The sequence below is a fragment of the Gracilinanus agilis genome, chromosome 1 (assembly GCF_016433145.1).
Source record: "Gracilinanus agilis isolate LMUSP501 chromosome 1, AgileGrace, whole genome shotgun sequence".
NCBI lineage: Eukaryota > Metazoa > Chordata > Mammalia > Didelphimorphia > Didelphidae > Gracilinanus > Gracilinanus agilis.
In genome coordinates this window covers 221,618,597-221,633,199 of record NC_058130.1, presented here as the reverse complement: position 1 = coordinate 221,633,199, position 14,603 = coordinate 221,618,597, and the positions used below count along the sequence as shown (strand labels likewise).

Sequence of the window (14,603 nt, the reverse complement as noted above, 5' to 3'; positions counted from 1 at the left end):
AATGTTATGATTTTCATTGTTTTTATTAACATGTTCTATTATGTTAATAGTTTTCGTGATCAGTGATACATGTAAAACCTAGTGGAATTGTGCATCGGCTAAGTGGGGTTTAGGGGATTTGGGGGAGAAGGAAAGAACAGGAAATATGTAACCAGGAGAAAATATTCAAAATAAAAATTTTTTTAAATTGTTTTCATAATATTGAATTGATTCTGCATTCTAATAAAAATCCAAACGGACTACTTAAATAACTCCATCACAGAAAAAGAAATTGAACAAACCCAAAATATTTCCTAAGAAAAAGACCCTAGGACCACCTGGATTCACAAGTTAATTCTACCAAACAATCCAAAAACAACTAGCTCCACTAACATCTAACTCCAAATACATTTGGAAGTATTTGGAAAAATAGGGGAAGAAGAAATCCTTCTAAACTCTTTTTATGACACAAATATGGTAAACTAGGAAGAGTTAAAACAGAGAGAGAAAAGTATTTTCCAATCTTCTTAATGAATATTAATGAAAAAATTTTAAATAAAATACTAGATTACAACATTATATCTCAAGAATCAGACACCATGATCAGGAGGTTTTTATACCAAGAATCCAGGGATGGTTCAATATTAGGAAAATCATCAGCATAATTGACATATTAATAACAAAACCAAAAAAAAAGATTACTTCAATAAATACAGAAAAAGCATTTGAAAAAATACAACACCTCTTCCTTATTAAAAAAACATTAGAAAACATTGAAATAAATTGAGATTTCCTTAATGATGGCATTAAGCAAAAATTAATAAATGGCATCTATCTAAAACCATAAGCAAGCATCTATAATGTGGATAAGCTAAAACCTTTCTCAACAAGATTGTAAGATTAGAGATGAAGCAAGGATGCCCATTATCACCAATATTGTTTAATATTCTACTAGAAATGGTAACTATAACAATAAGAGCTGAAAAATAAATTGAAGGAATAAAATGGACAATGAGGAAACAAAAGTTATCACTCATTGTAGATGAGATGATATTATACGTAGAGCAGTGATGGGCAAACTTTTTAAAGAGGGGGGCCAAAGGAAAGGAAATGCTTATCTGTCAGTCTGTTTCTAAGGCAACTCTTTTGAAGTTTCATTGTAATGTATCTTACTCGTATTCATCAGATTAGGAATAATGTTGCAGTTGGATAGAACATTTCAGGGGGCCACATCTGGCCCGCTGACCATAGTTTGCCCATCTCTGACCTAGAGAATCAACCAAAAAACTAATAGAAATAATTCACAACTTTAGCAAAGTTTCAGGATACAAAATAAACCCTCCAAAATCATCAGAATTAATATTTACCACTAACAAAACCCAATAGCAAAAATTAGACAAGGAAATTTGATTCAAAATAACTCTAGGTAATATCAAATACCTGAGAGGGGAGGAAGGGTACACCTACCAAAACATACCCAGCATCTATATGAACATAATTACAAAACACTCTTCATTCAAATAGTCAGACCTAAACAATTGGGGAAATATTAATTGCTCATGAATAGGCCAAACCAATATAATAAAAATGGCAATTCTATCCAAATTAATTTACCTATTCTATTCTAAGCATCACTTACAAAGGCCTCATGTCAGAAATATTAGAGAAGTGAGTCAAATTTATAATACAAAGCATTCTCCAAGTGAAAAATTGCCAGAGAACATGAACAGAAAGATCTCAGAGGAAGAAGTTAAAACTATTTATAGTTATGTGAAGAAAATGCTCCAAATCATCATTGACTAGAGAAATCCAAATCAAAACAACTGTGAGATACCCCTTCACACATATCAGATTGTCTAACATTAGCAAAAAGTAAAATTATAATTGTTGGTGGGAAAATTGGGACACTAATTGGACCATAAGAAATGATTAACAGAAGGGTTCAGGAAACCTGGAAGGGCTTTAATGAACTGATGCAAAGTGAAGTGAGCAGAACAAGAACAATGTATATAGTAAAAGAAATCTTGTATAAAGAAATGGAGGAATTCCATGTGAACTGGAAAGACCTCCAGGAATTGACACAGTGAAAGGAGCAGAACCAGAAGAACACTGTACACAGAGACTGATACATTATGGCACAATTGAATGTAATAGACTTTTCTACCAGCAGCAATGCAGTGACCCAGGATAATCCAAAGGAACTTGTGAGAAAGAACACTATCCACATCCAGAGAAAGAACTGTGGGGAGTAGAAACACATTAGAAAAATATATGTCTGATCACATAGTGCGATAAGGATGTGATTAAGATTTTGATGTTAAAGGATCCCTCCACTGCAAATACGAATAACATAGAAATATGTTTTGAACAATGATACATGTATAATCCAGTGGAACTGCTTGTCGGCTTTGGGTGAGGGGAGGAAAGTCCAGGGGAGGAGGGATTATGAATCATGTAACCATGAAAAAATATTCTAAATAATTTTTTAAAAGAAAGAAATATTGTATGACTAAATTATTATCCGTAAAGCCGGAGCTGAGGATATCCACAAGACATCTATGATGAAAAATGCTATCCACAGCAAAAGAAGGAACCCTTGTGGTCTGGTTGCACATCAAAGTATGCTATCTTTCACTTTATTTCCTTCATGAGTATTATATTGTGATATGTGTTCCATCGTGGCATAAGCAATATGGAAATATGTATCACGTGAAAGCTTTGGTATAATTTGTATCAGTCTTTTGACCTTTTTGGAAGGGGGAGAAGGAGAGAGGGAGAAAATCCAAATCCTAAAATGACAGACACTTATTAAAAAATGTTTCTACATGTAACTGAAAAAAATAAAATAATCCAACCTTGTCATAACAAATATTATTTGCTATAGACTCTTAATAATATTTTATTAAAAATTTTTGTGTTTATAAGAGTTCATTATGGATATTGGTCTCAAGTTTTCTTTTTTTTAATCTCCTTTATATAGGTGTCAAGACAAAATTTATGTCCTATAAAGAACTTAACATACCCCCCTTTATTTGCTAATTTTTCAAGTAGTTTATGTAATATTATAACTTTTAAAAATATTTAATAGGGAAGGTGGCAAAGTAGGACATGAAACTTCCTCACCCTCCTAAGATCTCCCACAAACAATAAAAAATAGCTTCACAGAATCAATGCTAAAAGCAGCAAAAACAAATAGCAGTCAGGAGTGAGGCTGAGTGGCCAGGGACAACTAGGTAGGAAGGTCTCTGACTTCCCTGGCCTAAGTCTCACTAGGTAGTGTACACAACCCTGAATAAACAATGCAGAATCAACAAGCTGCAAACCCTGGAGCAGGACCAGAAATCATCAAAGAAAACTACTCAGAAATTCTAGAATTAGAGGGTAAAATAGAAATTGATAGAATTCACTGATCACCACCTCAAAGAGACCCAAAGATGAAAATGCTTGGGAATATCATTGCTATGTTCTATAGTTCCCAGATTAAGTAGAAAATACTACAAGTAACAAGGGAAAAAAAGCAACAACAATTTAAATCTCTCTATGAACTGTGAGTCCACCAGGGCCTGAGCACAAATTAGATTATGAATCTTTTCTCCTTGACTTAAGCCCAGGCAGAGAAAGGAAGGACAGAGAATATAGTCTCTTAAACACTTAAAAGATTTAGATTCAGGGGGCAGCTGGGAGCTCAGTGGAGTGAGAGTCAGGCCTAGAGACAGGAGGTCCTAGGTTCAAACCCGGCCTCAGCCACTTCCCAGCTGTGTGACCCTGGGCAAGTCACTTGACCCCCATTGCCCACCCTTACCACTCTTCCACCTATGAGACAATACACTGAAGTACAAGGGTTTAAAAAAAAAAAAAGATTTAGATTCAAAATCTCATTACATTAGCTTATATGTCCTTGAATTTATCAGTGTCAGTGGCTTATTAATAGGTAGGAAGATGCTAACTCCCAAAACATTTGTTCTAATCATGATCTTAAGGAACTTCTTAAATGAAAGTCAAAATATAGCAGAAATTGGATTTGTTTAAATTTTTTAAATTAAATTTTTTGTGTAAATAATGTAGCTACATACATAAAAAAGAAACATGGCAGTACTTATTAATAGCTTCTCTTGAAAGTTCTTAAAATTATATCACATTAAAAGATGTCATAGATAAAGAAGCATTATGAATATTAAACCTCTATACACAATGTTATGGCATCCAAATTTTAAGTAAAAACTAAATGAGTTACAGATGAAAATAGATAACAAACAAGTAATAGTAGGGTACTAATTTTCCCCTCTCAAAACGAGACAAATTTAACCAAAAATAAGAATGAAGTTAGGGAGATAAATAGAATCCTAAATAACTTAAATATGATTGATATCTGGAGAGAATTAAATAGGAACAGAAAAGAGCATAACTTCTCAGCAGTACATGGCACCTTCACAAGAACTAACCATATATTAGTACACAAAAGCATCATAAATATAGAAAAGCAGAACATAATGCAATAAAAATTATAAGATGGGACCACAGAAACAAAAAATAAAAACTAACTGGAAACTAAATAACTTAATCTTAAAGAATGAGTGGGTTAAAGAACAAATCATGGAAACAATAATTTCACTAATAAGGATGATAATAATTATACAACATACCCAAACATGTGGATACAGCAAAAGAATAATTACAGGAAAATGTATGTATCTAAATACTTATATTAATAAAATAGAGAAAGAAAAGATCAATGAATTGGAAATACAATTTAAAAACTAGAAAAAGAACAAATTAAACATTCCCAACTAAACACTAAATTAGAAATCCTAAAAATTAACTTTATGGATAATCAAAGAGGAATTTGCAAATCAATGAGATAGAGAGCACTGAAAAATGTAAAATGCATCATTTTAAATTGAAAAGATTTTTTCAAAAAAACCAAAATGTTGCCAAGATTAGAAAGAAAGCAGGAAATTGGGGGAAGAGGTGAATTTTACAGACAGACTCTCAGATAGAGGTCTTATATCTAAAATGTATAGAGAACACTGTCAAATTTTTAGGAATAAGAACCATCTCCCAGTTGATATGTCAGCAAAAGATATGAACAAATTTTGGATGAAGAAATCAAAGCCATGTATAGATATGAAAAAATGCTCTAAGGCACTACTGATTAGAGAAATGCAAACCAAAACAGTTCTGAGATATCATCTCACACCAATCAGACTGACTAAAATGACAAAAGAGCTAAATAAAAAATTTCGGAGGGGAAATGTGTTAAAAGGGGGATAATAAAACACTGTGAAGATGTGAACTGATCCAAAAATTTTGAAGAGCAATTTGGGATTACACTCAGGGAGTTATAAGACTATGTATGTTTCTTAAGGTGATCAGGGAAAAAGGAAAAAGAACTCATATTTCCCATAATATTTATAGCAGCTCTCTTTGTGTTGGCAAAGAATTAGAAATTGAACAGATGCCCATCATTTGGTGGATGGCTAAATAAATTGTGGCATATGATGGTGATGATGGAATACTACTTTAACCATAAGGAGTGATGTGCAGGCTAATTGAAAAACTTCAAAAAAATTACATGGGATAATGAAAAGTGAAATGAAGAGAATGGAGAGAACATTTATACACAGCTACAGAAATACCTGGAAGAATAAATTGTGAATATTACCTCCAAAGAGTGAACTGAAAGGGAAAGCACGAAAGACTTAATTTCCATGAACATATTGGTGTCTTGGATGATACCTTCTGTGATGTGGGGAGATTTAGGATGGGATGCTTAAATTCTATTAGTAAATATATTTTTAAAAATAAAATTAAAATGTTTAATGGAATTCATTTGTAAATTCATGGTGTTTGGGGTTTTTTTTCCTTGAGGAATCCATTACACTCTCTTCTCTCAGGGGCAAATCTATTAAGCTATTGTCAACATTTTAAGTAGGAGACTATATGTAAATAAATAGCAATCATAAATTGCTCAACTGTGAGGTCTCTCTAATTTAAAAATCAAACCTTCATTCTCATTCTATTAGAAATAAGGAGGGGTAGCTAGGTGGCTCAGTGGATTGAAAGCCAGGCCTAGAAATGGGAGGTGCTTTTTTTTTTAAAAGGAGGTACAAAAAATTTTAATGAAGATCAGATGACAAAGGAAACAGCTTGGTGGACAAAGAGATAGCTTTGGAGCAGGAAGACCTGAGTTCAAGTTCTGCCTCCAACACAATTTTCCCTTGGGCAAGAGCCTTAAAATTTCTTGGAACCCCAAACAGCTTTTTTAGAAGATACTCACCAAGAACTCGCCATACTGATGAAATAATAGGTCTGAACAAAAATCAAATCTGGCCCCAAATAGCCCTTACTACTCTTCTGCCTTGGAACCAATATATATTATTGATACTGAAACAGAAGGTAAGGGTTAAAAAAAATGAAATGATGATTCTGACAGAGGCCAGAGCAGGGGACAGACACCAATAACCACTAGTATAGGTGTATAAATCTTAATTTTTCAACTCTTTTGTCTTAGAATCAATGATGTATAATAGTTCTAAGGTAGAAGAGCTGTAACAGCTAGGCAATGGGGATTAAGTGACTTGCCCAGGGTCACATACCTAGAAGAATCTAACCCTAGCTATGTATCTTTAAAGGGCAATGAAAAAGATCCATCTGGTCCTCTGCCATCATTATATTTTGGAACTAGTATGAATATTAATGCTGACTTTGGTATGTTTGGATTGTAGTTCTAGTTTATTTTCATGTTAAATACATAAAAAAATAGACCTATGAGCATATTTTTCTCTGATATCAATTTTAACCCTATGTAGATTTAGAAGAAATGTAGTTACTATATTACTAACAATAATGTTTATATTTCATCTTTAAGGCTTAGAGTTATAAACTTTTTGAAGACAGATAATAATGGCTTTCATTTATTTTGTCTCCACCCATATCCAGCAGAAGTTGTATGGTTAATATCACCTGACTTACCCAGAATCCCTCTCTATCTTAGATAATCTAGAAGAGTTCTTGATGAATTATAAAGACACTTCTAAAAGATGTATAATTGCATTTTCCATTGATGCCACTGGATCCCATATTGTGGCCACTGCTCTATTCAGCAATGCGGCATACCATTCACCTGCATTATCTCTGGCAGTGGTGGATAATATTCTATTTATGTTCTTTTGTGGCCCGAAAGCTTCTCTTGCAGTCTCCAACAAGCCTCAACCTCAGCATCGTAAACCCAGAAATAATACATTTGAATTTCTTAGGTATGTGAGACTTTGGAAGGGGTGGTCTTCACAGCTAAAATATTTTCCTCACCTTAATTTTTTTTGTTCATTTGTGTCACTGGAAAGTGTCATCAGTAGAAGTCTTTTCTATTTCCCACATGTACTAATGTCTATGTCCTCTCTCTTGCAGAAGTGATCGAGGACATGAACTTGCTGTTACGCTCATTTTTGGCATGGCTGCTTTGTCCAGTAGTTTTTCCCAAATGCCAGTCATTGAACGAGTTACTAAAGTGAAGCACATCCAATTTGTTCAAGGTGTATATGTCCTAATTTTCTGGTTGTCTGCATTAGTATGGGATTTTATCATCTTCTTCATTATTTGTTTACTGTTCATGGTAAGTTCTAATTTGAGTATGCTTTTTCTGAACCATAGGAACTCCTTTTTTAGCCATTGCCACTCTGAACTCAGACCAAGCCAGAAATCATCTGCAGCTAGGGACTGAATCCTCAGTTCCTGATACTGGGAAATCCAATGTGGAACTCCCCCTTAAGAGCAGTTCCTTTGTTAGGAAAAAAAAAGGTTAATTTAATCTTTTTTTCTCTAAAAACAGAGATAATTCTACCTAAGTATGGCTCATCAATATATACTAATTTTAGAGCTTCTCCTAAAGTAGAATTATTTTTATTAGTTGTTATGCTAAGTGACCTGCTCTACCCCACTGTAGTAAGGTCTGTCATAAGCTTTTATTATTATCCTAGGCATCCCTGGTCTAATGTCCTTTTAGGTAGGCCACGTGGTCTGTCCCCCTAGCTATGCCAGGGATGTCTATTCAGAGAAAATACAGTTTTATTTCACCTTGTCTTAAATATTCCATCCTCCAATATATTGGTATATAGGTAAAGCTGCACAGAAGAGAAGATATCCATCATGTTCTTCCTCCTCTCCACCATCCCACTATGCTGATCCCCCCCCATTATTTCTTTTCCTCTCATACTATCCTTATATAACTACTTTGTATTTAAACTTTAAATATTGATTTTGCATATACTTATATAGAGACTTCATATCTTCCCTTTTTGAATAAGGATAAAATTAAAGAGTCTATGTTCCCATCCCTTATCCCCAACTTAGCTAATCTTGTCACTCTTAAAATATACATTAGATTGCTTTATTACTCCCTTGAAGTCTCAGTTTAGCATAGAAGTCCTGATATATTCCCACCTCATTGCCGAGCTTCTCTCATCTATCAGTGAACCAAAAAATGCCTTAGGCCAGGCACCACATACTGTGCACCAGACAATCTTTACTCATAAGGAACTTCTGTTTTAACAGGGAAAATATATTCTACATATAGAAACATATGTAGAATAAATAAGAAGAGTAAATTCAAATAAATACTAAGTATTAAATCCAAAGTAGTATAGGAAGGAAGGCACTATTTGGGGAAAGGAAGGATCAGGAAAGTTCAGATTAAAAGTAGAGCCTAAGTAGCACTTAATTTAAAATTTTTATTTTACGTTCCAAATTCTCCCTCTTAATTTCCTCCCCAACCCATTGAGAAGGTGAGAAATACCATTCTCATTATTACTGTATACATCATTATGATATCATGTATTTTATAAATGAAGTCATGCAAAATACTTCCAGATTAACCAGTGTGTGTGTGGGGGGGGAATAAATAAATACATGTTTTGGGCTGTATTCAGAGTCTATTAGTTCTCTGTCTGAAGGTAGATATCATTTTTTCATCATAAGTCCCCCATAATTCAGATCAAAGTATTGATCTGAATAACTAAATTTTTCATAGTTGGTACTCATTATAATATTGCTGTTACTGTGTACAGTATTCTCCTGGTTCTGCTTACTTTACTTTGCATCAATTCATATAAATCTTCCCGGTTTTTTTCTGAAACTATCCCTTTCATCATTTCTTATAGTACAATAATATTCCGTCATAATCGTGTATTACAACTTGTTCAGACCCTCTTCAATTGATGGGTATTCCCTCAATTTCTGGTCATTTGCCACCACAGGAGCAACTGCTATCAATCTTTTTGTACATATAAGCCAGTGATGACAAACCATTTAGAGACAGAATGCTGTGCCTGCTCCCCCCCCAAGGCTATGTGCCATGCCCCCCACCCCCAGTAAGTGCCAGTTGCTCCCTGCTGCCCATCTTACCCCACACAGGAGGGAGAAAGCATTCCCATTAAGGTGATGAACAGAGCAATGGGTGATGTGAAAAAACGTCATCAGGAGCAGGGGAGAGGAGGAAGGGAGCAGTTTGAACTGAGTCTCTCTACTTTTCTAGTAATATACTCTGACGTGGCAGCCACTTGCCCATAGAAAGTGCTCTGCATGCCATCTTTGGCACCTGTACCATAGGTTTACCACCATTGATATAGGCCCTTTTTCTTCTTTAATCTCTTTAGGGTGTTAAAGGGTATACATAGGTTGAACTATTTCACAGATGAGCTGCATTTAAAAATTTTTTTTACTTTTTTAAACTTTCTCTTTTTTTTAAATTACATGTAAGAAGTTTTTTACAATTATTTTCTGACATTTGCAGTTGAAATTATCTCCCTCCCTCTTCTTCTTCCTCCCTGAGGCAGAAAATGATTTTTTCATATATCACACATACAATAAAAAAAACTTATGAAGGAAATAAAGTGAAGGATGCTTTGATCTGTAATCAGATTCCAAAAGATCTAGATTTCATCATGCCCCTCTACTGGGTATATCCTCACCTTTTCAGCTTCTTTTTATTTGTTGTCTTCCTACATTAGATTGTGAACTCCTTTAGGGCAGAGTATGTCTTTTCCTTTCATAGCACAGTATCTGACACTTAGCAGGTGCTTAATAAATGTTTTTTGGCTGTTAGATGCAAAAGTTGGGCTATCATCACATGGTCTATTAATAAGTAGCAGATGGGCTACAGTAAAGTGGTGGGCCAATAAAGGGTTTCTACAGTGTTGGTCTTTGATTTCTTTCCTTTATAACTTTATTGTTGTGTGTATATATGTGTGAAGGGGTATTAATGGGTCTTTGTGTAGGACCAAGTTTCCCTAGAATATTTCTTCTGCTGTAGGGAATATTGATTGTATTGGCATTTCTACCAGGCTATTTACAGGTACCAGGAAGGAGGCTGGTTTATATTGGATAGAAATATGTGAAAACTGACTTTTATTGGATATGAACGAATGTAGCAATGAGAAAGAATGTTTTGGGTGAAAGTCAGTAGAGTTTGAGCACACAAGAGAGATATCAGTAGAAGTTGGGGATAGTAATGCAGTTGTGCTACTCATGGTATTGGATTTTGAATTTTTTTCCTTGTCGTCATATTGTGTGGTGAGGAAAGGTAGTCTTTTGGAGAGTTCCTATTAGTTTAGTTTAAAAACTCATGCTGTTCCAGTGCCCCAATGCATTATATTCCAGAAATGAGGAAGCTTTAAAGAGCACTCTTGTTAGACTCAATTTAGTTTTGAATATCTTAATTGTATCTGCTGAATTATTTTTGATTTTCCAATCCTAGAGAAGGGCAAAAATAATGCAAGAAGAGGTGAGCATCTGATGTCTGAGCCTGGATCTATGAGTGCTTAATGTAAAAGGGAGAATTGAAAAGCAAAATGAATTCACACTGTAATGGAGGATTATTAATAATCTAAATGGTTTTGTGGGTTCACACTGGGTTGAAGGAGAGACAGGAATGTCTGATGGTCTGGACCAAACAGGATAGGGAGACCAGGGTTTACTGCCAAGCTGTTAACTGTCCCAAGAATGGCAGTTTGGCCAACAGTCACTTAGCTCACCTAGGCTAGAGCCTATGTAACCAGCAGGCAACAGGTAAAAGTTGTAACAGTTTTAATTGAATAAACAAATAAACAAGGATGGGTATTAGGTACTTTTAACAACAACTAAGGACAAACTACAAGGTCAAGGGAGGGACTTAACTATACTATTCTATTGACCTAAGCCAGGCAGGGCCCAAAGGAAGTAGTATTGAAGTCACAGGGGAAAAGCTCCTCCAAACCTGGTTCCAGCCAGCTATTGTCAGCTCAGCTAAAAGGCCTGAGGATGGCTTTCAATTGGGATCTCACGGTAAATCCAAGGATGGTCTCAGGATGCCAGGAGCCAACTCCACCAGGACAGGTGAGCCAAGGTACCCAGGTAGGGAGAGTGAGTTTGCAACGCTGTCCACCAGATCACAAACCACTTCCCCACTTGGTGCTGCTCTGCAGGTCTGTTGTCCACTGCTGAAAGCCTCCACCTCTCAGGATCCCAGGGAATCTAGATGCAGTTTTTCCCTAACTCTGAGTTCTCCCAGGGTTAGCAACAGTTATGTCCCCAAGCACTATGGAGTCTCTTCCCCCCCCCCCCCCCCCGAGTCCAAGCCCCACTTCCTGCTTCTTCATTCCTTCTTGGAATTCTCCAGCCCTTCCTGCCATGTCCATAGAAACTATATATAACTAATAATAAATAATCTTCCTCACAACAACACTGAATTAGGTTTTCAGTTTTTAGAATATAAGACTTATTGCCTGGGCAATGGGAAAGGACTTCTTTCTCAATTTACCTCTCACCTTCAGGATTTATTCATACAAATATTCCAACAACTTACCTATCTTTTAAACTACCCTATTTCTTTTCATGACACAATCCTCCTGTGAAAAAGAATTCATTAAATGTTCAATCTGTCTCATTAAGAGCAGAAGTTTTATTAATAACACACTGTCTCCTTTAAGAAAAAGAGCAGACAAATCTTGCTGCTGGCTCTTCAAGAGACCTATCATAAAAGAGAGAATTCTGTGAGTTCTGGGCCCGGTCACTGGATCATTCTCTTAGACAAGAAGATCTGTTAGTTATTTAAGACAGTTACCTTTTGAGAAGTTTAATTAACACATATAAAGCTGAGGAAGAGTGTGTTTCACTGAGAGCTTTTCTCCTGAAGGTGGGGAGGTGCTCTATCCAGTCTTTATGACTTGGAAGGCGGGTCTGTGTCTGAGTCTCTCTGCCAAGAGATTCTGATAGTTTGGCTGGTGGCAGTTGGAGTTTGAGAAGAACAAATTTAAGGAGGTTGAAGAAGAAAAGACTTAATACTTTTAGTTAAGAGTCTAGTTACTGAGGGGTTATCCTTCTCAGTACTCTGAGAGAGATAGGTCTGACTCTGAGGCCTCTTCTCCATAGCACTTTGAAGGGAGCTGCAGAACTGTCTGTGTCTGTGTGTGACAAGCTGATTTCAATTCACAGTTAATATAAGAATTAATTTAAGGAGTTCATTATAAATTTAAGGTTCATCATTTAGCATAGTCTAGTAAGATAGAATTAAATCTTAATTTAGTGAGAATAGTTTAAGGAGGCCTACTCTGTGGGCAAGAAGAAGCTGCAAAGAAAGCAGTTAGTTTTGGGGGGATTTATTTAGAGATTTTAGTATAAGGTTAAGAGATTTCCTATCCTATTCCTAACTCCTAGTTTCTACCTCCTATTTCCTCTCCCTACCTATTCCAAAGAACAAAATAAATAAGGGTTGTATCCAACTGCTTCCAGGCTCCCATCCACTACTTACAAAATAGTTTCACCCCTGACAGATTTAGCTTATCTATAACAGCTTTCGCTGATCAATAACAGCTTTGATTTGCTATAACCACTCCTAAGATTTTTTTGTTTCTGATCCCCACAACCTCTCAAACTTTTCCAAAGCAGAAACTGTATTACTAAAGTAACTTTGACTGTATCCACAGTTTGGGCACCCATAAGGAAGTTTAAAAAAATAAGAACTGTTGCTCACTGACTGACCCTGAGGTCACTCAGTCCACTCTCCCATCTCCTACATTATTAGAAATAAGGATATATAGTAGCAGAATAAGGACATGATAGAGGCTTACATCAAAACCCAGCTTTGCACAGTATTCTCTCCTCTTTTCCAGGATTGTAGAGAGTCCATCTCTAGGCAGTAGAAATTTGCTCAGGTCTTGCCAGACAACTCAGTTATTTCAGGAGCAAGTTTTCTAAGGGTTTCATCCCAGAAGCACCAGATCAGAGAATGTGGAACACAGATAGAGAGAAGGGCAGGTCACCAGGACAGGACATGATATATGTGGGGAACTGTGCAGCACTATATAAACCCTAAAGTGCTGAGAATACAGTCCTGGCCACCCAAAAGTCACTTGGGGCAGAGAACTAGGCAGTGAACCATGAAGTATAATAGGAAGAAGCTGAGAAGTTTGAGATCCCTTCCCCAAGGAAACCACAGAGGGGAGGGATTCAGGAAGGAAGTGATAAGGAAAATAATAAGTGTATGTGGGGGTACAGAGAGGACTAAAATTTTTTTTCAAGGAAGAAAAGTAAAGACCCTGAACAAAACAGACAAATCAATGAGAAAAAAAGTATCAACAGAAAGAAATATGGCCTCCAGATCTCGTTCAAATATCTATGAATAAAACTGGAAAATAATGAAAAACAATCCAATATGTGATGAGTCGGAGGACCTTATGGAATTTGAGGAGAACATGGAAACACAAAAAGTGCCCCTGAGTGTTTTTAAAAAGAAATGAGAATTTTGAGTGTAGGATTTGTGACCTACACAATAAAAATAATGATCAGAATAGAAAAACTTGAATCTGCAATGGCAAGCCTCACGAAAGAAATAATAGTTTAGGTATATACATACCACAATAATTTGTTGTGGTATGTACTTACCACAAAAACATGCTTACCATGCAAGCAAAATATACTAAAGTCAAAGATAGCATGCACAGAGAAAATCTAAAGATCATAAAGTCTCCCAAAAGAACACTCCAGGACAAAAAACCTTAATAACGTAATGAAGGAAACAATAGAAGAGAACTACCTAAAACTTCTAAACATAGAAAACAAAAATAAAATAGAAAGAATTCACAAATGGTCACCTCCAGAAAGAAAGCCCACACCTAAAAACTCCAAGATATATAGTGGTTAAATTTAACAACCCAGTTCAGAAACAAGTTCTGCAAGCTATCAGGAGAAAAACTTCAAATATAAAGGAAAGTGACTCTCAGCAATAATGCAAGACTTGAGTACCCACTAGATAAAAGAAGAGAGAATGGAATAATGTGTTCTGAAGAGCAATGGAGCTCAGTATGTAGTCAAAGTGACCTATCCCATAAATTTCAGTTAATAAATCAGTGCAAAAGATGAATATTCAATAATATAGAAGAGTTTGAAATATTTTAGGGGAAAAATACATCAAATGAAGAGATAGAGAAGATACTACTAACTTACCCTTTTGAGTTAAAGGTCTACACATCTTATCTACTACAAATGTTTTTGAACTTTTTCAGTTTATTGATCAATTATGCTGACTTTTTTTTCTTCTCTAGAAATACTATATTTCATGTAAGATGACTCAGAGGGAAAAGTGGAGGGATACA

At 35.5% G+C, this 14,603-nt stretch overlaps 1 protein-coding gene across 1 annotated transcript in view; it reads left to right on the top strand.

The window, feature by feature from the left end:
- The window catches only part of LOC123249930 (phospholipid-transporting ATPase ABCA3-like), a 306,282-nt gene that overhangs the window by 210,918 nt on the left and 80,761 nt on the right, over nucleotides 1-14,603 (top strand). The window contains exons 19-20 of the mRNA XM_044679017.1: nucleotides 6,974-7,235; nucleotides 7,387-7,591. Coding sequence (XP_044534952.1) covers nucleotides 6,974-7,235; nucleotides 7,387-7,591 — 467 coding nt within the window. The remainder of the gene's footprint in view (nucleotides 1-6,973; nucleotides 7,236-7,386; nucleotides 7,592-14,603) is intronic.